This window comes from Theropithecus gelada, chromosome 3 (assembly GCF_003255815.1).
Source record: "Theropithecus gelada isolate Dixy chromosome 3, Tgel_1.0, whole genome shotgun sequence".
NCBI lineage: Eukaryota > Metazoa > Chordata > Mammalia > Primates > Cercopithecidae > Theropithecus > Theropithecus gelada.
The window spans coordinates 14,904,591-14,932,572 of record NC_037670.1 but is presented as its reverse complement, the minus strand read 5'-3'; the positions used below and the strand labels follow the sequence as shown (position 1 = coordinate 14,932,572).

The following is a 27,982-nucleotide window of genomic DNA, read 5'->3' as shown; positions in this document are numbered from 1 at the left end:
CAAAAAAAAAAAAAAAAAAAAAAAAAAGAAAATCTGGCCTTGAATTCTTGGGCAAATCACATCATCAACTCCGTGAGCCTCTACAAAGCCTGAGTCTCTTCCTGTCTACAATGGGAATCATGATACTTTCTAGCTCATGAGGGGCATGAGGATTCAGTGAGGTTGATAGCACCTGATACTCAGTACACACTGAACCACCTGTAGTCATTAATATTCTAAGAGAAAAGCTCTAAAATATGAGTCAAGTCTCCAAACAGAGCAACACTCCTATTTACACAGGTATCTCCAGGAACCTCCACTTCCTGTTAAGTGGCATCAGCTCTCTCACCCTGGTGTCACTGTCAGGACAAGGGAGATCATGAACACAGCACTTCTGGAGAAGGGTACGGGACAAAGGACATTGAAGGTGTTATGATCTTCTGCTTTATTCAGTTGAGAACATTTTATTATTTGAGATAGGGTCTTGCTCGGTTGCCCAGGCTGGAGTATAGAGGCAAGAACATGGTTTACTGCAGCCTTGACCTCCTGAGATCAAGCAATCCTCCCCACTCAGCCTCCTGAGTAGGTGGGACTACAGACATATACCACCATATCTGGCTAATTTTTGGATTTTTTGTAGAGACGGGGGTCTTGCTATGTTGCCCAGGCTGGTCTTGAACTCCTGGACTCAAGCAATCCTCCCCCTTCAGCCTCCTGAATAGGTGGGACTACAGATGCATACCACCATATCCGGCTAATTTTTGGATTTTTTTGTAGAGATGGGGTCTTGCTATGTTGCCCAGGCTGGTCTTGAACTCCTGGACTCAAGTAATCCTCCTACCTCAGCCTCCCAGAGTGCTGGGATTACATGTGCGAGCCACCATATCTGGCCACAGAACATTTATGTCATTAATTTTTGCCATTTGAGGCACATTTTAACATGTACAGAGGGCTACTATGAATCTGGCTCTATGTCTAACATCTTACATGGATTGTCTCAACTGATCCTAACATCGTGGCTATTAACCCCACTTTACAGACAAGACACCAAAGCTTTGAAATGTTGAATTTTAAAACCCTGCTGAAGGTCCTACCAGCAGCAAGAGGTGGGGTGGAGTCAGGTCCAGGTAGTTTCCTTACTGGCCCTTGCCTGAGGCCTCAATAGTTCCTTCAAATGAATGGTGAGAAAAAGTGAGATGAAGATGCATTTTATGCGGTCAGAGCGCTGATATATTTTGGTATGAGTGATTGTAGGTGTCTCTACAGTACTTTTTTTTTTTTTTTCTTTTTAGAAGCTTTCTTGTCATCTTACTCCTCATTTTTGGTGAATATAACTAATCTCATACCATAATGTGGACCAATTCTGCCTGGGCAAACAAATTTGTCTGACCCTCCCTCTCCTTTATTTTCCTATATTAAAAAAAAAAAGATAAATAAAATGGTAATAAAAAAAGATAAATAAATAAAAAGAAAGAAAAAGGGGAATCTGGCCGGGCATGGTGGCTAATGCCTGTAATCCCAGCACTTTGGGAGGCCAAGGTGGGAGGATTGCTTGAGGTCAGGGGTTCAAGACCAGCCTGGGCAACACAGCAAAACCCTGTGTCTAACAAAAATACAAAAAATTAGCTGGGCATAGCAGTGTGTACCTGTGGTCCTGGCTGCTTGGGAGGCTGAGGCAGGAGAAGTGCTTGATCCCAGGAGGCAGAGGTTGCAGTGAGCCGAGATCGCGCCATTGCACTCCAGCTTGGGTGACACAGTGAGACCCTGTCTAAAAAAAAAAAAAAAAAGAAAAGAAAAAAAGAAAAAAAAGCCAGGCACGGCGGCTCACGCCTGTAATCCCAGCACTGTGGGAGGCTGAGGCAGGTGCATCACAAGGTCAGGAGTCCGAGACCAACCTGGCCAACACAGAGAAACCCTGTCTCTACTAAAAATACAAAATTTAGCCAGGCATGGTGGCAGGTGCCTGTAATCCCAGCTACTCGGGAGGCTGAGGCAGGAGAATCACTTGAACCCAGGAGGCAGAGGCTGCAGTGAGCCGACATCCGGCCATTGCACTCCAGCCCAGGCAACAGTGCAAGACTCCGTCTTAAAAAAAAAAAAAAAAAAATGGTGAGAGTGTAGACTCTACAACCACCTGTAGTCCCACAATAATTACTAACAGTTGGCCAGGCGTGGTGGCTCACACCTGTAATCCCCGCACTGTGGGAGGGCGAGGTGGGCGGATCACCTGAGATAAGGAGTTCAAGACCAGCCTGACCAATATGGAGAAACCCCATCTCTACTAAAAATACAAAATTAGCCAGGCATGGTGGCGGGCACCTGTAATCCCAGCTACTCGAGGGGCTGAGGTAGGAGAATCGCTTGAATCTGGGAGGTGGAGTTTGCAGTGATTGCGCCCCCACACCCCAGCCTGGGTGACAGAAGTGACACTCCATCTCAAAAAAAAAAAGAGAAAAGAGAAAAGAAAAAAATTTACTAATAGTTAATAGCCACATTGCTGGAGTTTGCAGTGATTGCGCCCCCACACCCCAGCCTGGGTGACAGAAGTGACACTCCATCTCAAAAAAAAAAAAAAAAAAAAAAAAAAAAAAAAAAAAAGAAAAAAAAAAGAGAAAAGAAAAAAGAAAAAAAATTACTAATAGTTAATAGTCACACTGGCTCCCTTTTCTGAAAAAGCACTAGAGATAAAATGACAGGATGCCTTAGTCACCCCATACAAGTCTCATCCCCTTTCTTTTCTCCCCTGGGGGAGCCACTAATTCAGACTGCTGTTAACTAGCCTATATTTTATATTTTCACACACGTGTATATATTTAGTCAAGATTAACATAAAATTTTGCTTTTTGTGTTAAAAAAATACTTACATAAATCCTTAAATGGTATCATATAATACTTTTCACTCTTATATCTTACTTCTATTTTTTTTTTTTGAGACGGAGTCTCGCTCAGTCGCCCAAGCTGGAGTGCAGTGGCGCGATCCCGGCTCACTGCAAGCTCCGCCTCCCGGGTTTCCGCCATTCTCCTGCCTCAGCCTCCCGAGTAGCTGGGACTACAGGCGCCCGCCGCCACGCCCGGCTAATTTTTTGCGTTTTTAGTAGAGACGGGGTTTCACCGTGTTAACCAGGATGGTCTCGATCTCCTGACCTCGTGATCCGCCCGTCTCGGCCTCCCAAAGTGCTGGGATTACAGGCGTGAGCCACTGTGCCCGGCATATCTTACTTCTTTATTCAGTGTTATACTTCTGAGATCTGCTCACCTTGGTCTGTACCGACCAAGGTTCTTCCTGTTTAACTTCTACACAGTATCCCTTTATGACTGTTTGTTTTAAGTGTCCAGGTAGCAAAGCTACAGTATTCAGTCAGTCAATTAAACACTAATCTAGGCTGGGCATGGGAGCTCATGCCTATAATCCCAGCATTTTGGGAGGCTGAGGCAAGAGGATTGCTTAAGCCCAGGGGTCGAGACTAGCCTGGGCAACATAGTGAGACCCCACCTCTACCAAAAACAACAACAAAAATTAGCCAGGTGGGGTGGCATGGCATGTACTTGTGGCCCCAACTACTTAGAGGCTGAGGTGGAAGAATTGCTTGAGCCAGAGAGGTCGAGGTTACAGCACGCCACAATTGCACAACCATACTCCAACCTGAGCAACAGAAGGTAAAAACAAGACAAAACCAACCCACTGGCTGGGCTCCATGGCTCACGCCTATAATCCCAGTACTTTGAGAGGCCAAGGCGGGCGGAACACCTGAGGTCAGGAGTTCGAGACCAGCCTGACCAACATGGAGAAATTCCATCTTTACAAAAAAAAAAAAAAAAAATTAGCTGAGTATGGTGGCACACGCCTGTAATCTCAGCTACTCGGAAGGCTGAGGCAGGAGAATCACCTGAACCCGGGAGGCGGAGGTTGCGGTGAGCTGATATTACACCATTGCACTCCAGCCTGGGCAACAAGAGCAAAATTCTGTCTCACACAACAACAAACCAACCCACTAATCTAACACAGTGTTGTCTAAACAGTGTTGCTATGAAGGTATTTTGTAGATATGGTCAACATCTACACTACAAGTTTTATTTAAAGTTGACTTTAAATAAAAGAGATTATCTTCAGTAATCGGGGTGGGTGTAATCTAATCAGCCGAAAGCCTTAAGAACAAATGGAGGTTTCCCTGAGGAAGAAGATATTCTGCTTAGGGACTGCGGTGTCAGCTCCCAGGCTGCCCTACACATCTTAGACTCATCAGCCCCACAATTATGGAAGCCAATTTCTTGAAATAAATCTTTTTATTTATATACACATATACATATACATATATATCCCATCATATAAACAGACTGCATTTTACCCATCTATTTCTTGACTGACAGGAGTTTACAAGGCTTATAAGCTTCTGCTAACACCAATGAGGTGGTAAGGAATGATACACGTCTCCTTGTACATACAGGTAAGAATTTACCCAGGAACAGAACTGCGGAGACACAGGGTATGTGAAAGATTTCTCCATTTTGTTAGATACTCCCATATTTGAAGACGGCAGCTGTAGCCATTTCCGTGCTGGAAACCATTGTGTCAAAGTACTGTTTTGCCACGTTCTCCCCAACACTTGGCACTGTCATACTTTTTGCCTGTTTGATAGGCAAACAATAGTATCTTTTAAAAAGTACCATACACTAGGCCAGGCCCGGTGGCTCACACCTGTAATCCCAGCACTTTGGGAGGCCAAGGCGGGTGGATCACCAGAGGTCAGGAGTTCGAGATCAGCCTGGCTAACATGGTGAAACCCCATTTCTACTAAATATTCAAAATTAGCTGGGTTTGGTGGCGGGCGCCTATAATCCCAGCTACTCAGGAGGCTGAGGCAGGAGAATCACTTGAACCCAGGAGGCAGAGGTTGCAGTGAGCCGGGATCTCACTACTGCACTCCAGTCTGGGCGACAGAGAGAGACTCGGTCTCAAAAAGAAAAAAAAGAAAGGCTGGGTGCGGGGGCTCACACCTGTAATCCCAGCACTTTGGGAGGCCAAGACGGGCGGATCACCTGAGGTCAGGAGTTTGAGACTAGCCTGGCCAACATAGTGAAACCCCATCTCTACTAAAAAAATACAAAAATTAGCTGGACGTGGTGGCGCATGCCTGTAGTTCCAGCTACTTGGGAAGCTGAGACAGGAGAATCGCTTGAATCTAGGAGGCGGAGGTTGCAGTGAGCCGGGATTGGGCCACTGCACTCCAGCCTGGGTGACAGAGCGAGATTCTGTCTCTCAAAAAAAAACCATAAGTGAACCAAAAAAAGTACCATATGCTATTTCTTATCAGCATTAAAAAATAACACATGACTGGAAATAGCTAAGCAGGGGAAGAGAAATGATGAAAGGTAGTTTCCTGGTGTGTTTTAGCCTCAGTTCTCATGTCTATCATAAGTGAATGTCATCAGTGACTTCTGTCCTTTCAACAACAGAGTGGGAAGAGGCGTTGAAAGCCAGGACATTCCCTGCAGCTGCATGCTCCACCTGGGTTTGGGCTGAGGTACACTGGCCTCCGGGCTGTTCTCCAGACAGGTCACATCCATTCCCACAGACTCTCAGAGACACCTTCCTTGACCTCTTCCACAAATGGTGGCAACGCCAGCCTCTCTCTAGCTCTATTCCCAGCTTCTCTTTCTTTAAAGTGCTTATCATACTGTATAAGATAATTCTGTTTACTCTCTGTCTCCTCGGTAGAAACTACATGTAATCAAGGCGAGGGATCTTTTTTTTATTTTATTTTTAGACGGAGTCTTGCTCTGTCGCCCAGGCTGGAGTACAGTGGCGTGATCGCGGCTACTGTGACTTCTGCCTCCCAGGTTCAAGCAATTCTCGTGTCTCAGTTTCCCCAGTAGCTGGGGCTACAGGCACAGGCCACCACGTCCAGCTAATTTTTGTCTTTTTAGTAGAGACAGGGTTTCACCACGTTGGCCAGGCTGGTCTCGAATTCCTGACCTCAGGAGATCTGTCCGCCTCAGCCTCCCAAAGTGCTGGGATTACAGGCAGGAACCACCGAGCCGGGCCAAGGCTAGGAATCTTAATGTAACCACCACCGCATTTCCAGCACCAAGAACACTGCCTGGATCATCTGATAAATGCCTCACAGTGTCAGCAGCAGCAGCAGGTTCTGACATCTATATTTCATAAGAGACGCCTGCACCCACGGATGAACCAGCTGCAGGCTGTGCCTTCAACTCCACCAGCTCATCTGAACACATCGCCACAGACACAAAGGCCCCGTGGGCCAATTAGCCTAGAAAATTGAGCATTAGGTAATGGTGTGACTGCTTGCAACTTCCCTAGCTCAAGGCAATAACTCCAACCAAGGTTCACAAAAGCTGTCAGGGTTAGCCTTCTACCTACTAAGTCCTAACAGGCTTACAAATCTGCAAACACCAGGGCTGTCTTTGTGAATTTCGCTTCCCAATCCTATGTTTTTCCAAGCTGTCATTTAATTACCTTTTAAATACGAGGTATTAATGTGGCCTCTTAAAAACAATCTTGTTTAGAAACAACCCTCATGTCCACCAACTAGTGAATGAACAACATGTGGTATATCTATTTAATAGAATATTATTCAGCCATAAAAAAGGAATAAAATATTAAGACACTCTACAACATGGATAAAACCCATTAAGAAGCCAGTCACAAAAGACCAAATATTGTATGACTCTATTTATATAAAAAGTACAGAAAAGACAAATCTGTAGAGACAGAAAATCTATGAGTGGTTGCCTGGGGCTGAACACAAGAATGAGTAATGAAAGCAAATAGGGATGAAGGATCTTTTTGAGGTGACAGAAGTGTTATAAATTTAAATTGTTGCACAACTATAAATTTACTAAAAACCATTAAATTGTGCACTTAAAATGAGTGAATTTTATAACATATAAATTACATTTTTTTTCTTTTTTTTTTTTTTGAGATAGGGACTCTCACCCTCTCGCCCAGGCTAGAGTGCAGTGGTGTGCTCAGACCTCACGGTAATCTCAAACTCCCAGGCTCAGGTGATCCTTCTGCCTCAGCCTCCCATTAGCAGGGACTTCAGGTGTACACCAACACACCCAGCTAATTTAAAAATTTTTTCTAGAGATGGCCTCTTGTTATGTTGCCCAGTGTATTAGTCTGTTTCATGCTGCTGATAAAGACATCCCCAAGACTAGGAAGAAAAAGAGATTTCATTGGACTTACAGTTCCACATGGCTGGGGAGGCCTCAGAATCATGGTGGGAGGCGAAAGGCACTTCTAACATGGCAGTGGCAAGAGAAAATGAGAAAGAAGCAAAAGCAGAAACCCCTGATAAACCCATCAGATCTCATGAGACTTATTCACTACCAAGAGGACAGGAATGGTGGAAATACTGCCCCCATGACTCAAATTATCTCCCACGAGGTTGCTCCCACAACACAAGGACATTATGGGAATATAATTCAAAATGAGATTTGGGTGGGGACATAGAGCCAAACCTTATCACCCAGGCTGGTTTCAAACTCTTGGCCTCAAGCAATCCTCCCACCTCAGCCTCCTAAAGTGCTGGGATTACAGGCATGAGCCACCATACCTGGTCATTTTTTTTTTAAAGGAACCACCACCACCACCGCTGCCACCACCCACCCCACCCCACCCTGTCCTGCCTTTCTTCCATTACAGGCTGCTAAGGATTCAGGGATCTAAATCCCTAATGCAATGGAATGGCCACAGAGATGTGTGCCTTTGCTCCTTCTTTGGTCGTCTCTAACTAGCCTGCCCACAGCAGAGCCCAGCATATTGAGATGCACAGGTCATCCCCTGTCCTTTGGGAATACGGGTCCCAGACAGCTGGACACGCACCACTGGTCTGCAAAGCATTTATGCCTATGGAGCTGTCTCCAGCAATTTCCCCTTCTAGGGTGAAAATCAATTTGACCCATTAGTAGCAAATGATAACCCAGCTATTTTGAGGCAGATCTCCGGCTGGCATAGCAGTTTTTTTTCCAGCTATGACTGGGGAGGGAGTTTGGCAAATGTTTTTCTAGCAAAAGTCCTTACTGTGTCCTTCTAAAAGGGGGAGTTTCCTAGGAAATCTTCAGTGCACCGAGAACACTCTCCATGAGAATTTCATTATGACAGAATCATTGTTTTGCCTTCATTCTTCCTTTCCTACCTGCACCCACAATCTAGGTTTTGGCTGATACAGAATTATTGCTGCAAAAGTTGTCCTTCAGGGTGCAAAGATCACAGGAGAAAGGAAGCCAAGAGGCCTGCAGGCTTATGAGGCCCCATCCCTAGCAACGTGGCCTGAACCTCCACTGGGCGGGCAGGTACAGTCTTTGGGCTTAGCCTCTCATAGAAGAATATTCTCAGAGTCTTGGGAGCACCTAGGAGAGCCTGAGCTCCCTAAAGCCAACCAAACAATCGGGACCAGTGTGATCATTGAAAGACAGAAACCGCTGCCTCTTCTGATACATTACTAGACGCATCACATTGCCCCGACCTTTCATTTTGTTGCTTAAAGAGACAGATTTCTGTGACAAACTCTGCTTCCTATTCCCTACTCACTTAGGCAGCAAGAATTATTCTGCAGCTAAAGCACAATGAAGCCAAAAAATGGCCCCAAGACACTGAGGTAAGAAAAGAAGGATGTTCTACAACTGTTCACATCTTCTGGACAAAATTATCAAGCCCATTAAGAAAATGAAGTCCCAGAGCTATCCCCACCCCACATTAGGGTAAAAATTTAGTTAGTTTTTTTTTTTTTTTTTTTTTTTGAGACGGAGTCTCGCTCTTTCACCCAGCCTGGAGTGCAGTGGTGCGATCTTGGCTCACTGCAAGCTCTGCCTCCTGGGTTCACGCCATTCTCCTGCCTCAGCCTCCCGAGTAGCTGGGACTACAGGCACCCATCGCCATGCCTGGCTAATTTTTTGTATTTTCAGCAGAGACGGAGTTTCGTGTGTTAGCCAGGATAGTCTCGATCTCCTGACCTCATGATCCGCCCGCCTCGGCCTCCCAAAGTGCTGGGATTATAGGCGTGAGCCACCGTGCCCAGCCAAAATCTAGGTTTTCAATTGTTAATTTGGAAAAAAGAGTGAGGGAGAACAATGTACAGGAAAACTGAGCTCGGCCCATCTGAGAAAGTAACTTGAAGGGAAAAATAATGGTCTTGAACCTAGTTCAAGATTAGAAAATTTCAGCCGGGTACAGTGGCTCACGCCTGCAATCCCAGCACTTTGGGAGGCCAAGGCAGGAGGATTGCTTGAGGCCAGGAGTTTGAAACAAGCCTGAGCAACACAGGGAGACTCTGTTTCTACAAAAAATAAAAAAATAAAATTTAAAAAAAGACTGGAAAATTTCATTCTATTTTAATTACTAGACAAAGGTTTTCCATTTGCCTACGAATGGAATCATTCAAAATCACGTTCCCTTGTAGTTTATGTGTGGATGATTACACTGGGTTTAAGGCCCACAGATAATATAACTCTATATAGTTATGTTTATTTCTTGGCAATGCCAGGAAAGCGTTCAGGTTGAAGGCAGGCATTCCTAGCTTTGGCAATTAGCAAGCTATCAAACTGTGGAACAATGGTGGGTCCACACCAGCCTCCATCAGGCGAGGGATTGTGGAACCCTACCCCAGAATTCAAACAAGTTTTAAATTCTGAACTTCAAAGGGAATAAGTAATGCCTATAAGACTGAAGTAAAAAATCATTTCTTGAAATTCCTACTAGGATAATACCAGTATCCATGTTTGCTTTGTTCTTAGAGGTACATGTTCTTATTTGAAAGAATGAAACCTGAGGTCAGGAGTTCGAGACCAGCCTGACCAACATGGTGAAACCCTGTCTCTACTAAAAATATAAAAAAAATTAGCTGAGCATGGTAGCACGCACCTGTAATCCCAGCTACTTGGGAGGGTGAGGCAGGAGAATCACTTGAACCTGGGAGGTGGAGGCTGCAACAAGCTGAGATGGCGCCACCGGACTCCAGCCTGGGCAAAAGACTAAGACTCTGTCTCAAAGTCTAAAAAATAAAAAAAAAAAAAAGAAAGAAAAAAGAAAAGAAGAGAAAGAATGGAAACACAACTCTTCCCATTCTAAGCTGCTGTACCAAGGTGACTACCATGTAACATAACTTTCAGTCTTTTTTTTTTTTTTTAAGACGGAGTTTCCTTCTTGTTGCCCAGGCTGGAGTGCAATGGCACGATCTTGGCTCACCACAACCTCTGCTTCCCCAGTTCACGCGATTCTCCTGTCTCAGCCTCCCGAGCAGCTGGGATTACAAGCATGCGCCACCATGCTCGGCTAATTTTGTATTTTTAGTAGAGAGGGGGTTTCTCCATGTTGGTCAGGCTGGTCTCGAACTCCTGACCTCAGGTGATCCGCCCACCTCAGCCTCCCAAAGTGCTGGCATTACAGGCGTGAGCCACTGCGCCCGGCCATAACTTTCAGTCTTAAAAAAAAATTTCAAGCAGAATCTGAAAATGTGCCTCTTTTCTGGGATTTCCTCTTTGTGTAAGTTTGTGCATGTATGGGGGAGAGAGAGAGGTAATACCTGAATGTGTGTACTTATGTTTCATTCCACCGACTCTGTAAAGTCTCACATTTCGGGCTTTGAAACATCATAAAAATCTACACATTTCTGCAACCTTTATTATTATGCCTGCGTCAAGCCTACTCCATGCCGGACACAGGAAACACAAAGATGAACGAAGAAAGAGCTCCAGGCCAGGCGCGGTGGTTCACGCGTGTAATCCCAGCACTTTGGGAGAACGACGCGGGCAGATCACCTGAGGCCAGGAGTTTGAGACCAGCCTGGCCAACATGGTGAAACCCTGTCTCTACTAAAAATACAAAAATTAGCTGGGCGTGGTGGCACATGTCTGTAATTCCAGCTAGTCAGGAGGCTGAGGCAGGAGAATCACCGGAACACAGGAGGCGGAGGTTTCAGTGAGCCAAGATCGCACCATTGTGCTCTAGCCTTGGCAACAAGGGTGAAACTCCATCTCAGAAAAAAAAAGAAAGAGCTCCAGTCCTTGGAAATGCACCGTCTCACAGGGAAACAGGTATGAAGAAATACCAAGGCAATTCACAGAGGCATGGTGAAAATAAGAAAAGCAAACATCTTTAATATTACCTTATTATCATTTAGAAATATAAAACTTAACCACAGATAAACAGCATGTATTAAGGAACCAGTAATTGATTACTGATTCTGAAATAGCTGTCAAAAGATATATACTTTGAAGGCCACAGGGTACACTAGGCTGTTTGACTAAGTGCTCTTGCCTGCCTAGTTACTGTTTTTAAAAGGTGTGTCCTGGAATAAAAAAGCAAGCGATAAATTTACAGGAAGGGACATCTTATGCACTGGGTTACGTTTGTTTAGAACGCCCCAGAGCACTGAACAGGTAACAGGAACTTTACCGGATCAAAGTACACTGACTTACTGCACCAGTTCTTTCCAAAAGCCACTTTTATGGTAGTATCTGGAATCATTCTAGCTAACTTCCTTCAACCAGACTCTGTGAGACAGATCATTCTACCTGTGTGTGTGTGTGTGTGTGTGTGTGTGATGGAGTCTCGCTCTGTCGCCCAGGCTGGAGTGCACTGGCGCGATCTCGGCTCACCGCAACCTTGGCCTCCCAGGCTCAAGCGATTCTCCTGCCTCAGCCTCCCAAGTAGCTGGGATTACAGATGTCCACTACCACACCTGGGTAATGTTTGTGTTTTTAGGAGAGACGGGATTTTGCCATGTTGGCCAGGCTCGTGCTGAACTCCTGAGCTCCGGTGATCGACCTGCCTTGTCCTCCCAAAGTGCTGGGATTACAGGCGTGAGCCACAGCAGCCGACCTCATTCTACTGTTTTAAAATCGCAGCTGGGTGGGTGTGGTGGCTCATGCCTATAATTCCAGGACTCTGGGAGGCTGAAATGGGTTGATCACTTGAGGCCAGGAATTCAAGACCAGCCTGGCCAACATGGTAAAACCCCATCTCTATTAAAAATACAAAAATTATCCAGGCATGGTAGCAGGCACCTTAATCCCAGCTACTCAGGAGGCAGAGGTGGGAGGATTATTTGAACCCAGGAGGCGGAGGCTGCAGTGAGCCAAGATTGAGAGATTCTGTCTCAAAATAAAATTGCAGCCTTTGCGATCTGAGGAATTGCTCAAAAACTCCAAATAATTTAAAAACAGTTTAAATTCTGTACTTTTATTTCTCAGATATCAGTAAGGGGAAATCATTTCTTTTTCTTTTGAGACAGGGTCTTGCTCTATTGCCCAGGCTGGAGTGCAGTGGCGCAATCTTGGCTCACTGCAGCCTCGACCTCCTGGACTCAAGCGATTCAGCCTCCAGAGTAGCTGGGATTACCGGCGCACACCCCCATGTCCAGTTAATGTTTTTGTATTTTTCGTAGAGATGGGATTTCACTATGTTGTCCACGCTGGTCTCGAACTCCTGACCTCAAGTGAACTGCCTGCTTCAGCCTCCCAAAGTGCTGGGACTACAGGCATGAGCCCCCACACCCAGCCAGGAATCAACATTTCTACAATGTTCTTTCTGAGAACTTTTTTTTGTCTCTCATCTACTTCTCTCCTATATTCAACTTTCCAAAGGCTTTTTTTTTTTTTTTTTTTTTTTTTTTTTGAGACAGAGTCTTGCTCTGTCGCCAGGCTGGAGTACAGTGGTGCCATCTCATCTCACTGCAACCTCTGCCTCCTGGGTTCAAGCAATTCTCCTGCCTCAGTCTCCCGAGTAGCTGGGACTACAGGCACGTACCACCACGCCCAACTAATTTTTTGTATTTTTAGTAGAGACGGGGTTTCACCATGTTGACCAGGATGGTCTCGACCTCTTGACCTCGTGATCGGCTCGCCTGGGCCTCCCAAAGTGCTGGAATTACAGGCGTGAGCCACTGTGCCTGGTCTTCCAAAGATTTCCTTAAAGACTTCTTTAAATTGCCTTAAAACTCCTCTCAAACTTAACCTACATGCATATTAAGTTTTTCCTTCTTTCTTCCCATATTGAGACAAAACGAAGTCCAAATATTGAAGTTGCAAAGGCCAGCCCCCTCTGGGACAGAGGGTAGGGAAAGGAGCAAGGATGTTTAATTTACGATATGGGCAGGTCCAGGCGGAGGAGAGGGGCTGGGGCTACTAGAACTTGGGGTTGCTGTCCTGTCATAGCTATAAACTCTAGACGGGCACAGACCTTCTTTGTCTTTTCTCCAGCGTGGTTCCTGGTGGTAACCATGGTGCTTGGCACAGCTGTGGTGCTCAAGAAAACAGTTGCGGGAAGAACTCATGTTGGTGGTAAAAGCTCAGCATGTACCTCACAGGTGCTGGCGACGTGGCAGCTGTTATTACCGATGAGATCTGAGCACCACTAAGGAGTTGGTGACAGTTTCAGTCACCCCTGTGTGATCAGCACAGGTCTTCAGCATTTAAAACACAAATATTTTTGAGTTCTTACTATGCACCACCAAGATAAGGGATTAAATAAACCTTCAAGGGCTGGGTGCAGTGGCTCATGCCTTTAATCCCAGCACTTTGGGAGGCTGAGGTGGGAGGACTGTTTGAGCCCAGGAGTTCAAAACCAGCTTGGCCAACAAAGTGAGGCAGGTCCTGTCTCTCTAAAAACAAAAACAAAAACAAAAAACAAAACAAAACAAAAAACAAATTAGCTGGGCGTGATGATGCACGCCTGTAATCCCAGACACTCCGAAGGCTGAAGCAGGAGAATTTGCTTGAGCCTAGGAGCTGGAGGCTGCAATAAGCTACGATCATGCCATTTCACTCCAGTCTGGGCAACAGTTAAGACCCTGTCTCAAAACAAAAGGAAAAAACCACCAAAAAAACCTTCAAGGAGCATATAGCTCCTTCAGGGAGATAAAAATGTGTGCCAATATTTTCAACAGTATTCTCTTATAAGGTATTTACTCAGCTCCACCTATCTCAGTCATTTGTAAATAAGGGGGCAGGCAATAAACAAAACAGATGAAAATCACTGCTCTTGGAGTGGTGACAGTCTAGTAAACACACGCTATGCCTAGTAATAGTTAACCCTAATTGAATACCTACAATGTGCCAGACAATATTCTAAGAGCCTTCATGTATGACCATGTTTCATCTTCACAGCAACCCTAGGAGGTATTATCCTTATTTACAGACTAAAGCATAACATCAAATGAAAGAATAGGGCATTATCAAGTACATACAACCATCTGGGATGACACAAAGGATGCACTGGTTAGCTGAAGAAGCCTTCTCAGAGGGCGTAAGAATTGGACTAAGTCTCTAAGCAGATGCCTGTAATCCCAGCTACTTGGGAGGCCAAGGCAGGAGAATCGCTTGAACCTGGGAGGCGGAGGTTGCAGTGAGCCGAGATCGCACCACTGCACGCCAGCCTGGGTGACAAGGCAAGACTCCCTCTCAAAAACAAAACAAAACCCACAATGTTTTGCATGTTTAAACTTTTTTGTTTACAGGCATATTGTTCCTGCATTTACTGTTCAGACACATATTGTACTGTCAGACGTAGTTGATGTCCTGTATCTTAAGCTGCTCAAAGTATAAGATAAGCCCATGCTATGATGACACATACCATTTAGTCCATTAAATAATCACAACTGGGCCAGATGCAGTGGCTCACACCTGTAATCTCAGCACTTTGGGAGACCAAGACAGGCAGATGGCTTGAGCCCAGGAGTTCAAGAGCAGCCTGGGCAACATAGCGAAACCCCATCTCTATGAAAAACATAAAAATTAGTCAGACGTGGTGGCACGTGCCTGTAGTCCCAGCTTCTTGGGAGGCTGAGGCAGGAGGAACGCTTTAGCCTGGGAGGTTGAGGCTGCAGTGAGCCATGATCATACCACTGCACTCAAGCCTGGGCAATATAGACCCCAAGAAAATTAAAAAAAAAAAAAAAAAAAAAAACCATCCAAGTTTTATCCAAAGAAAATCCTGGCCCCTAAGCATGAGCAATTTTCATTGTGACTTTCCTGATTTGTCACTTGAGGTTTTTGTGGCCAGAAACAGATTGGTCTATTAACTAAGACTCAGGCAGTTGTCAGATAGGCATGTGAAGGTGACAGGGGGCCCTGTCTTCTGTACTCCTCTCCCCTCCCGCAACAGGCAGGGGCTTCCCTCCTCCTAACTCAGCACGGGTCTGTTGGATTAGGGTAGCTGGTGGTTGGATCTGTCACCTGGGAACTATTCCAACTCCTACCCCAATCTTTTCTGCACATTTGCTTGAGGCCTTATTTTTTATTTTTATTATTATTTTTTTTGAGACAGAGTCTCACTCTGTTACCCAGGCTGGAGTGCAGTGGCAAGATCTCAGCTCAGTGCAACCTCCACCTCCCAGGTTCAAGCGATTCTCCTGCCTCGGCCTCCCAAGTAGCTGGGATTACAGGTACCCACCACCATGCCCAGCTGATTTTTTTGTATTTTTAGTACAGACGGGGTTTCACCATGTTGGCCAAGCTGGTCTCGAACTCCTGACCTCAGGTGATTCGCCCCTGCCAGCCTCCGAAACTGCTGGGATTACAGGCGTGAGGATGCCTTATGTTTTAATCATCTGACTTTTGCCCCATACTTTTGACAGGTTATTACCACTCTTGTACCTCTTCTTGTCCCTGTTGTCACCTGATTTTGTGCCTTTCAAAGATACGGCCATGCTTGGAGAGCAATTAACCACTTGCAACATCAGAAATGACTTTTTGCTCTACACGTTCAGAGAAACTTCTGAACAAACTATAGAAATGACCCCTGAAAGTATAGTCTTGACTTTTCAAAGGCAGTTTTAAGAACTGGAATTTGAGTGTTTGCAATTTTGTTCAGCTAGTTGACTGTTGCACAGGGTTAGCAAAAAAAAAATTTTTTTTTTTTTTTTTGAGACGGAGTCTCGCTCTGTCTTCCAGGCTGGAGTGCAGTGGTGCGATCTCATCTCACTGCAAGCTCCGCCTACCAGGTTCACGCCATTCTCCTGCCTCAGCCTCCTGAGTAGCTGGGACTACAGGCGCCCGCCACCGTGCCCCGCTAATTTTTTGTATTTTTAGTAGAAACGGGGTTTCACCATGTTAGCCAGGATGGTCTCTATCTCCTGACCTCGTGATCTGCCCGCCTCAGCCTCCCAAAGTGCTGGGATTACAGGCATGAGCCACCGCGCCCAGCCTTGGGTTAGTAAATGTTAAACATGTATCCCCATACGTAAAAATCAAGACAAAAATCATAAGATTTAAAATTAGGTTTATCTTTAAATAGGAAATTTGCAAACAGAGGTAGGAGATAGCAATTTTTAGCTTAGGTTTAAAAACATATGCCCAGGCCGGGCGCGGTGGCTCAAGCCTGTAATCCCAGCACTTTGGGAGGCCGAGACGGGCGGATCACGAGGTCAGGAGATCGAGACCATCCTGGCTAACCCGGTGAAACCCCGTCTCTACTAAAAAATACAAAAAACTAGCCAGGCGAGGTGGCGGGCGCCTGTAGTCCCAGCTACTCGGGAGGCTGAGGCAGGAGAATGGCATGAACCCGGGGAGGCGGAGCTTGCAGTGAGCCGAGATCGGGCCACTGCACTCCAGCCTGGGCAACAGAGCGAGACTCCGTCTCAAAAAAACAAAAACACAAAAAAAAAAACACCATATGCCCATTAAAATGGAATATATATATTTATCTACATATTTACCTGCTTCATTTATGTTGAACATTATAAAAGTAAGCAATTCACATTAAAAAATGTAAACGTGGCTGGGTGCAGTGGCTCACGCCTGTAATCCCAGTACTTTGGGAGGCCGAGGCGGGTGAATCACGAGGTCAGGAGATCGAGACCATCCTGGCTAACATGGTGAAACCCCGTCTCTACTAAAATTACAGAAACAAAATTAGCCGGGTGTGGTGGCAGGCGCCTGTAGTCCCAGCTACTCCGGAGGCTGAGGCAGAAGAGTGGCGTGAACCTGGGAGGCGGAGCTTGCAGTGAGCTGAGATCGCGCTGCCACCGCACTCCAGCCTGGGTGACAGAGCGAGACTCTGTCTCAAAACAAAAACAAAAACAAAAACTCCTGCCCTAGAGTTACTAGTGCTTAATTGCTATCGTTTAGGGACTTTTTAGCCTCCAAAGTACCATATGAATAAACACACATTTTTTCGTTTGAGACAATCTCTTACTCTGTTGCCAGGCTAGAGTGCGGTGGCGTGATCTCAGCTCACTGCTACCTTTGCCTCCCTGGTTCAAGCAATCCTGCCTCAGCCTCCCGAGTAGCTGGGACTACACACGTGCTCTACCACACCCAGTTAATTTTTTTTTTTTTTGTATTTTTAGTAGAGACGGGGTTTCACCATGTTGGCCAGGATGGTCTCGACGGGGTTTCACCATGTTGGCCAGGATGGTCTCGATCTCTTGACCTCATGATCTGCCCGCCTCGACCTCCCAAAGTACTGGGATTACAGGCGTGAGCCACGGTGCCCGGCCTATAAACACAGTTAAAGCAGGAAACCCGGGGGTGTCTTCACCCACCCGCTGTTCTCTCAAAAGCACAGGCACTCTAGGAGACTGTGAGAGATTGGTTAGATCTCTGAGCTGGGTTCATCTATTCTGCTCACTGGTTTGTGAACACAGTCTGGTAACATTTTTTCTTCTATTTTTTAAAGAAAGAGAGACTGGCCACATTTTATCTCATTTATATGCAACTCACCTTTATCCCCAAAGACTTCAGGTGGCGATTACACTAGGAACTAAAACCACTAAAATCTACAACTTGACCAGGCGCAATGCCTCACGCTTGTAATCCCAGCACTTTGGGAGGCCGAGGTGGGCAGATCACGAGGTCAGGAGATCGAGACCATCCTGGCTAACATGGTGAAAACCCGTCTCTACTAAAAATACACACAAAAAAATTAGCCAGGCCTGGTGGCGGGCGCCTGTAGTCCCAGCTACTTGGGAGGCTGAGTCAGGAGAATGGTGTGAACTTGGGAGGCGGAGCTGAGATTGCGCCGCTGCACTCCAGCCTGGGTGACAGAGTGAGACTCCGTCTCAAAAAAAAAAAAAAAATCTAAAACTCAAGTCACTAAAATCATGATAAACCAGAAGGACTCAAGGTTAGGAAGAAAAACAGAAGTATAAAATCAAGGCTGAGGAAAATAAGAACAGAAGTCTAAGGTCTGAAAGGTCACAGAGCTGTAATTACTCTGCACATATCTATAAGTTCTAAGTTTATGGGGGAAAATATGCCTAGTTATTAATAGGCATGAAATCGTGGGTGTTCTGGCCAACGTCCATATTCTATATGGTACACATGCTTAAATACTGAAAACGCACACACACACCCCTTCTATGTGTTATTAAAAAGGAAGTGGTTTTAAAAGATCTACTTAGTTGAGCAGGGAATGGCAGTGCATGACTGTAGTCCCTGTTACTTGGGAGGCTGAGGTAGGATCACGGGAGCCCAGGAGTTCTAGGCCAGCCTGGGCAATGTGGCAAGACCCCTCTCTAAAAAAAAAAAAAAAAGAAAGAAAGAAAAGAAAAAAAAAAAGTCTACTTTAGCTGGGCATGGTGGCGGGCGCCTACAATCCCAGTTACTAGGGAGGCTGAGGCAGGAGAATTGCTTGAACCCAGGAGGCGGAGGTTGCCATTGCACTCCAGCCTGGGCGAACAAGAGCAAAACTCTGTTTCAAAAAAGAAGTCTACCTAACTGGCTGGAGTTCAGGGAGAGGTACACTCTCACACAATGCAGCTGACAGCATCATTTGGTGCATGCTTTCTGTAGGGCATTTTGCAATGTGGAGCAAACGGGCTTTAAAATGTACCTGCCCTTTGACCCAGAGCTCCCTTCTGGGAATGTGGCTTAAGGAAAACATCACGGATCTGCTTAAGGATCTGTGCAACGCTTTGACTGCAACCATGCCCATGGCCACGCTGTAATAGCAAAGTACTGGCAACGATCTATGTCCAACCACAGGGGCTGACCAATAAATTATGATGAAAAATGGAGTCGCGTTCAGTCATCAAAATGATAGCGCACAGAAAACTCACATGGGAATATGTATTGAAAAATATCAGAAAAAGTGACAGCAAGAGTTAGTGTTATCTCTGGTTTGCAGGATTCTGGGCATGCTTATTTACACTTCTTATTTTATTTTTATTTTTTTTGAGACAGAGTCTTGCTCTGTCACCCAGGCTGGAGTACAGTGGCGCGATCTCTGCTCACTGCAACCTCTACCTCCCGGGTTCATGCCATTCTCCTACCTCAGCCTCCCGGGTAGCTGGGACTACAGGCACCCACCAACACGCCTGGCTAATTTTTTTGTATTTTTAGTAGAGACAGGGTTTCATCATGTTAGCCAGGATGGTCTTGATCTCCTGACCTTATGACCTGCCCTCCTCGGCCTCCCAAAGTGCTGGGATTACAGGCGTTAGCCACTGCGCCTGGCCTAATTTTTATATTTTTAGTAGAGATAGGCCTTCACCATGTTGGTCAGGCTGGTCTCAAACTCCTGACTTTAGGTGATCCGCCTGCCTCAGCCTCCCAAAGTGCTAGGATTACAGGCATGAGCGCCCCCACCCCCCACCCACCGCACCATGTCTGGCCCAAAGTAGGTACATTTTCAAGAAACGTTACATAAAAAGGAAAGTATTTTCATTAATATTTAATTAACAAGAAAATGCAATTAACCATAACTCTGCACCCCATTCCGAGCCCTCCAGTTTAACATAAGAGATATTTACATCCTTTATGCAATAAAATCCTTTCATGGCTGGGTGTGGTAGCTCATGCCTGTAATCCTAGCACTTTCGGAGGCTGAGGAGGGTGGATCGCCTGAGGTCAGCAGTTCGAGACCAGCCTAGCCAACAAGGTGAAACCCCGTCTCCACTAAAAATACAAAAATTAGCCGGGTGTGGTGGCACCCGCCTGTAGTCAGGAGGCTGAGGGCAGAGAATCAGTTGAACCTAGGAGGCGGAGGTTGCAGTGAGCCAAGATTGCGCCACTGCACTCCAGCCCGGGTGACAGAGCAAGCCTCTGTCTCAAAATAAAACAAAACCAAAACCCTTTCATGCGTTCTGTTATAATAGTTTTAGAGTCTAATGAACTTCAGTTTATGTCTTCCTCTAGTGACTACCAGAACTGGACGGCCTCTCTCAGACCAGAATTCCCTAGGTCTTGGTTTGTCTTGTGACCTGAAGGATTTCCCACGGGGCTCCCTGCCAAGATTACAGACGCCCTACAGAGAAACGACAGATCACCAGCAGGCCTGGAACAAACGATTTTGTTTGTTTTGTGTTTACTTTAAAATTATTTTTTGCACATACCCACAAGAATGGCAAAAATTAAAAGGATGGGAAGTAGCAGCAGCTGGCGAGGATGAAGAGCAACCGGAACTCTCACTCTCTGCTGGCGGAATGGCAACTGGTGTGTCTGGTGCGTCGCTTTGCAAAATCAATCAGCAGTTTCTTCTGAAGCCAAATATTTCAATATCTAATACTCAGCCAGTCTGCTCCTGTGTATCTACCCAAGAGAAATGAGGGCCTATGGCCATCAGATGGGAGCCAGAACATTCATAAAGCACGATTCATAATATCTTGGAATAGTCTGAAAATAATCCCAGCCAGGCACAGTGGCTCAAGCCTGCAATCCCAGCACTTTGGGAGGCCAAGGCTGGCAGATCACCTAAGGTCGGGAGTGTGAGACCAGCCTGGCCAACATGGTGAAACCCGGTCTCTACTAAAAACACAAAAATTAGCTGGGCGTGGTAGCTCACACCTGTAATCCCAGCTCCTCGGGAGGCTGAGACAGGAGAATCGCTTGAACCTGGGAGGCAAGGGTTGTAATGAGCCGAGATCACACACACCACTGTACTTGAGCCTGGGTGACAGAGCAAGACTCCGTCTCAAAAAAAAAAAAAAAAAAAAAAAAACCCAGAAAGAAAGAAAATAATCCCTGCCAGGTATGGTGGCTCATGCCTGTAAGCCCAGAACTTTGGGAGGCTGAGGCGGGTGGATCATGAGGTCAGGAGTTTGAGACCAGCCTGACCAACATGGTAAAACCCGATCTCTACTAAAAATACAAAAATCAGCCAGGCGTGGTAGCACGAGCCTGTAATCCCAGCTACTCAGGAGTCTGAGGGAGGAGAATTGCTTGAACCTGGGAGGTGGAGGTTGCAGTGAGCCAAGACTATGCCACTGCACCCCAGCCTGGGTGACAGAGCAAGACTCCATCTCAAAAAAAAAAAAAAAAAAAAAAAAGAAGTTAGGAGAGGGGCTACCCTTGGAGGGGTGCAGCAATTGGGAGGTGGCACGAGAGGGACTTCAGGGGGTTGCCATGGTTTGCTTCTTGATCTGGGTGGTGGTTACACAGGTGTGTTCAGTTTGTGAACAGTTAGCTATGTACACTTAAGCACAACTTTATATATACTGCTATTCAATAAAAAGTTTTAAAAACAAACTTTAAAATAGATTTGCATGTGTCAGCAGATAAGTTAAAATTCTGTGCAGCTTTTACAACTTATTTTTAAGTTGGAATATTAAGTTGGAATTATTATAGCTTTGAATACAGGCCTGTAATCCCAGCACTTTGGGAAGCCGAGGCAGGCAGATTACTTGAGCTCAGGAGTGTGTGACCAGCCTGGGCAACACAGCGAGATGCCGTCTCTACCAAAAATAAAAAGTTAGCCGGGCATGGTGGTGGATGTGGTCCCAGCTACATACCTGTAGCTTTTGATTTACATTTGTGACACTATTTCAGTTGTGGGTATTAATTCTTGTCTTGCATAGACCTTCAAGGGAAAGCTAATCTGCATGGAATTAAAACAAATTGGATTTTTATTTTCTTCAACATTCCACCCAGTTTTTAATTAAAAAATAATCATTTTTTCTTGAGATGGGGTCTCACTCTGTTGCCCAGGCCGGAGTACAGTGGCACCACTCCAGTACTGCAACCTCTGACTCCTGGCCTCAAGTGATCCTCCCACCTCAGCCTCCTGAGGAGCTGGGACCCCAGGCACACACCACCACACCTGGCTAATTTTTATATCTTTGTAGAGGTAGGGTCTCACTACATTACCCAGGCTGGTCTCGAACTCCTGGACTCAAGCAATCCACCTATCTTGACCCCCAAAAGCGCTGGGATTACAGGCATGAGCCGCCGCTCCTAGCCTCATTTTATTAAGAGAGTTGTTCAAAACATGCCAATGATGACAAATTAACAGAATGACAGAAAATTCCAGTGACACCATAGATCGCCGCATTATGAAAATGTATTTGGTTTGTGCATCTGCTGGTCATTGGAAATTAAATTATCATACAAACAAATGGTAAGTGGGATGTGGCAGCCGGTCACTAAGAGACCCGAGGCCTCAGTTTCTCAATCTGGTTAACCACCAGCCTGGCCAACATGGTGAAACCCTGCCTCTATCAAAAAAATGCAAAACTTAGCCAGGCGTGGTGGCTGCAGTCCCGGCTACTCGGGAGGCTGAGGTGGGAGAATTGCTTGAATCCGTGAGGCGGAGGTTGTAGTGAGCTGCGATTGCACCACTGTACTCCAGCCTAAGCAACAAAGCAAGATCCTGTCTCAAAAATAAATAAATATAAATAGTTAAGTAAACACAATCCACATTCACCTGGAGGGCTGATGTTTACTTAGAATTAAGAACTCTATGAGGCCGGGCGCGGTGGCTCAAGCCTGTAATCCCAGCACTTTGGGAGGCCGAGACGGGCAGACCACGAGGTCAGGAGATCGAGACCATCCTGACTAACCCGGTGAAACCCTGTCTCTACTAAAAAATAAAAAATAAAAAAACTAGCCGGGCGAGGTGGCGGGCGCCTATAGTCCCAGCTACTCGGGAGGCTGAGGCAGGAGAATGGTGTAAACCCAGGAGGCGGAGCTTGCAGTGAGCTGAGATCCGGCCACTGCACTCCAGCCTGGGTGACAGAGCGAGACTCCATCTCAAAAAAAAAAAAAAAAATTAAGAACTCTATGAAAAGTGTCATAGGAGGGCGCCAGGAGCCTACCAAAGGACAGGTGCTTCACACATTAAATGGATAAATGTCCATTCATTCAACAAAGACGCATGCCTACTATGTGTCAGGAACTGTTCTAAGTGCTTGGAATAAAACAAAAACAAAGCTCATTGCCTTGTAGAGCTCACATTCTAGTTGGGGTGGAAAGAGAGGGAAAGAAACATAAGAAATAAATATATCACATAGCCTATTCTAAGGAAGTGTTATGGGGGAAGGTAATGTAGCCTAAGGTGGGGCTGGGAGATGGATGGAGGTGTCTGCAATCTGAGAGTTTGAGCTTGCTTCCTTGAGGTGACATTGAAAGGCTTCTGGGACATCTTCACTTTTGCTTTCTGTTTAGCAAGATTCCTGTAGGTAGGACATCCCTGGATGCTGCCATGCCCGTTCTTCCTCCACTTCCTAAGTTTTTTGTTTTGAGATGGAGTCTTGCTCTGTCACCCAGGCTGGAGTGCAGTGGCGCGATCTTGGCTCACTGAAACCTCCAACACCCTGGTTCAAGCGATTCTCCTGCCTCTGCCTCCCCAGTAGCTAGGATTACAGGCACGTGCCACCACACCCAGCTAATTTTTGTATTTTCAGTAGAGACGGGGTTTCACCATGTTGGCCAGGAGTGTCTCGATCTCCTGACCTCATGATCTGCCTGCCCGCTTCGGCCTCTCAAAGTGCTGGGATTATAGGCTTGAGCCACCGCGCCCAGCCCTACTTCCTAAGTCTTTAACAGTTCTTCTAGGAAGGCTGTGGCTACTCTTAATTAAGGGTTTTTTTGAACTTCTTCCTCTACTATGAGAGCATATACTCATCAGAAAACCATGCAAAATCACAAGCAAGCTTTTGAGGGCAAATTATGGGCATGCTATAAAGTGTAGACAGGGGAGGGATTTTTGGCTGAACTCTAATTAGTAACAGCAACATTACTTGACATTTTGGGGTTTATAACATCATTTGTTTGAGAATTAGTAAAATACACACATCGTCCTGGGAGTTAATATGGCTCTCCAGTAATCATTTGCCTACATATACATTTTAGACATTTCAGCAAATGTGTACACAGCATATATTTAAGGATATTTGATACTAGCTACAGAGGATCACACTACTTTATAATTCCTCCTTTTCTCTAAAGTATTCCTTTATTTCAAAATCAGAGAAACCTGAGGTTTTTTTGTTTGTTTGTTTGTTTTTTCTGAGGCGGAGTCTCGCTCTGTCGCCCAGGCTGGAGTGCGGTGGCGTGATCTCGGCTCACTGCAACCTCCACCTCCCGGGTTCCCGCCATTCTCCTGCCTCAGCCTCCCGAGTAGCTGGGACTACAGGTGCCCGCCACCAAGCCCGGCTAATTTTTTGTATTGTTAGTAGAGACGGGGTTTCACCATGTTAACCAGGATGGTCTCAATCTCCTGACCTCACGATCCGCCTGCCTCGGCCTCCCAAAGTGCTGGGATTACAGGCGTGAGCCACCGCGCTCGGCCCTGAGTATTTTTTTAAAAACTAAAACCCATACTAGCAAATCATTAAAAAAATCATTTGCAGGTGGCTTTTGTAAACACACCTGGTTGGGTTGCGTTTCTATTAGTAAAATATGGTAGAGGGTTAGGTAACATAGAGGACACCTCTTCTTAAAAGCACTAGATTCATCAACACTGCCCCTAGATTTTTGCCATATTAAGCTTAAATTGTTTTCAGCTTGAACATCACAGGGCGGGGCGGGATAAGGGGATGAACCCAATATAGAGACGGGGAAAGGTTTTTCAGACTCCTGAATATAAAATTTCACTTTGCATTGCCTGCATGGCCAAAGCATAGGCTAGCAGTCCTCACTATTTCATAGATGACATAAACTTGTGGTCTGATGCTGTAAATATCCTACCACCTGGACATTAAAAAAAAAAAAAAGGCCCCAAAACACTAACAAGGAAATAGTAATTACAATTAACAAACATTTAGTGAGCTTTCCAGTATGCTTTCAGACACCTGGCAATGGAAAACAATCAGGTACTGGTATTTAATCTCCATTTACATTGCTTTACGTCTACAAATACATATAACCAAAATGATGAAATCCACACTTTTTCCCTGCCGTTTCTGTTCTTTGGGTAATACGACATGCCCAAGTGGTTGGCATTTGTGACGCTGCAATTCGCCTTGGTAGGGTCCCTCTAAGGAGTTGCTAATAAAAGTCTACGTTAGGAAGAAGCAGGAGAAAAAAAAAAAAGCAGCATTTAACTCAGAACACCTCACTGCTAGTCTCAAGTTTCAATCGCAGCTCAGACTGGGAAGATACACAGGGCTCTGTTCTTGGAGGGAGGGTGGAAGGTGGTGGTGGTCTGTGTTGTTGCACCCCAGTGGATATCAGACTCTGCCTCAAATTTGGAATGGCCTGTGTTCCTCAATTACAAAGTTTTTCCTTCACTGACAGTCAACAGGGCAGCTACTACTTACTTCCCAGGTCTGAGTCTGGCAGAAAGAACGTTTTATTCACACACTTGGTCAGCTCCCGACACACCTCATGCAGCAACGTCTTCCGGGTCATTTAAATAGTAGCAATCTCAGTACAAATGTAGGATTTCAACATTCGAATTTCCCAGATGTCTAAAGATCGCCCTCTATGAAGGCAACATACGAATAGGAAGAGTTTTTGGTCACAGTGACTGAGCATCAAAAACACTGTGTCAACTGTCTCTACTCTCCCTACCTGTCAGGCATAATTTATATGTGACAGTATACACTTTGTGTTAAGATAAACAGAATGGATAATCTCTTGGATTTCAATACATAACAAAAATGTTCATGTTCTTCTCTTACTTTCATTCAACAAAAGTTAAGACTCCTCTGATTTTAGGAATTCAGACCTTGAAACCCCAGAAACTAAAATTTTACGGTTAAAAGTCTATCAGAGAGACCAAACTTCCTGATTCAAGCACCAGGGACAGAAAAAAGATAAAACACACCAACCAACACCGACCATTTATAATCCTAAACATGCCTATACACGAACTTAGAGAACGTCAAAGTTTCAAGGGTTCAAGATGCCTAGGCTGAATTAAAACAAAAGTTGTTTTGTGTTCTATTAATAGCAGATGATTAACATATCTTATTTCACCTGGAATTCATTTATTAGTACTTAAACTGGCCACTAATCCTAAGTCTCTGTCTGTCTCAGGAAAAATTCTCTCCTAACACATGCAAGTTAAGAGACTGGCCATGAATGCATTCCTTAAGGTTAGGTCAATTTCATTAAAACCTCGGTTGTTCTTTGACTCCAAGAACCTCACCAAATAACCCACATATAAAAGCCAAGTTCAAACTGAAAGCTGGGAGAGGAAGGGTCTAAGGGGGAGGGCGTTTCCCTGAGGAACGCCCAGAGCTCGGCTCACCTGGCGATCCTAGTAATAGGGGAGTTTCACCCCTACATTCTTGGGCGCTTTCTTTTCTCAGAGAAAACTTGAGCTTGTGTCTTTGGTCCCGGAGGCTTAAGCCCGACAGCCAGGCCAGCGCGGGTCACTGATTCCAAGAAGTTGGGAGGAGGACGTGGGCCCCCATCGAGGCACAACCGACCCCTTCCCGATCTAAGTGCACTGGTTGTAAAATGTGGAGCCAGTCAGGGGATGGGGGGCGGTCTCCAGCGCTCTGAGGGTCAGGGAAGAGGGGATGGGACAGGGGAGGAGAAGGGACAGGGGAGGCGGAGAAGGACCAGGAGTGAAGGGGGAGACACACGGGGGAGGAGAAAGAATCACAAGGAGGGGGAGGGAGAGGGAGGAGAGGGAGGAGGGGGAGAGAAAGGAGAGAAGGGACAGGGGAGGAGGGGGAGACACACGGGCGAGAAGGAAGAACCAGGAAGAGGGGAGCGACAGGGAGGGGGGGCAGGGGAGGAGAGAGAGTGAATGGGGAGCGGAGAGGCAGAGGGAGAGAGGTACAGGGGAGGGAAAGAGACAGGGAAGAAGCACAGGGAGGAGGGGGAGGAAAGGAGGGGAAAAAGTGGGGGGCAGGGAAGGAGGGGGGAAAGTGGGTGGGAAGGAAGGAGGGGGAAAAGTGGGGGGTAAGGGATGGGGAGGGACAGGGAGGAGGGAGAGGGCCAGAGGAGGAAGAAGAGGGGCTGTGGAGGGCCAGGGGAGGAGTGGGAGAGACGGGGCGAGATGGAAGGACGGGGGCGAGGAGAGGAGGGGAAGGGGAGCTGGGCGGGGGGGGGGGTTGGGAAAGTACCTTCCCGCGTAAAGTCTCCTTCTGACCCCCGAGGTGGAAAGCCCTGACTTCCCTGCGCCCCGAGTCCCTGGCTTACCCGGTAGGTGCTCTCCGTGAGCCGGTTCACCTCCTCGGGCCCCCGGGACATGGCTGCGGCCGCCGGGAGAGCAAGCGCGGGAGAACGCGGCTGGGCCTCGTGGCCGCCGGACTCCGGGCAGCGGGAGCGCCGGGGAGCGACTAAGGGGCTCGGAAGGGTTGGCCGCCGCCGCAGCCGTCGGCCCGAGAGTGCCCGCGCGCGCCTCCGCTGCCAAAATGTCAAAACTTGCGGCGGCGCCGCCCTGGCCTTCTGCGAGGAGCAGAGGAGCAGCTGCCGGACGCCGCCCGAGGAAGCGGGGCGGGCCGGACAGCCCCACCTGAGGCGGGCGGGGCGGACGGGGGCGGGGCCGCGGGGCCGGAGGGGCGGGGTGGCCCCACCTGAGGCGGCCTGGTGAGCGGGGCCGGGCCGGGGTGGGCGGGGCGGCTCCCGCTGAGGCGGCCGAGGTGGGCGGGGAGGAGGCGGGGCCGGGCAGCTGGAATGGGCGTAGCCGGAGGGAAGTGGGCCCCCCGAGTGGGCGGGGTCACCCCACCTGGGGCGGACAAGGCGGGGAGGCCACGGTGCGCCCCCATGCGGCCCTCCCAAGAGCTCCGGCGACGTGGGGCCGGAGACCCTGGAGTGGGACCGTGTGTGGAGTGGGCGGCTCGCTTTGCTGTTTTGCTAGGGCAAGGGCAGCCTGGGGGTGTTTAGTACTGTAGTCCTGGAACCCTTGTTTGCTTCGCCTGGTGCT

The 27,982-nt window shown here is 46.8% G+C and overlaps 1 protein-coding gene and 1 pseudogene across 1 annotated transcript in view; both read right to left on the bottom strand.

Annotated features, from left to right (window-relative positions):
- Positions 1-27,585, bottom strand: part of BAIAP2L1 (BAI1 associated protein 2 like 1) — a 112,125-nt gene extending 84,540 nt beyond the window's left edge. Inside the window, exon 1 of the mRNA XM_025381225.1 lies at positions 27,256-27,585. Coding sequence (XP_025237010.1) covers positions 27,256-27,306 — 51 coding nt within the window. The 5' untranslated portion in view covers positions 27,307-27,585. The remainder of the gene's footprint in view (positions 1-27,255) is intronic.
- Positions 15,671-15,758, bottom strand: LOC112622015 (annotated as a pseudogene).
- Positions 27,586-27,982: the final 397 nt, after the last annotated feature.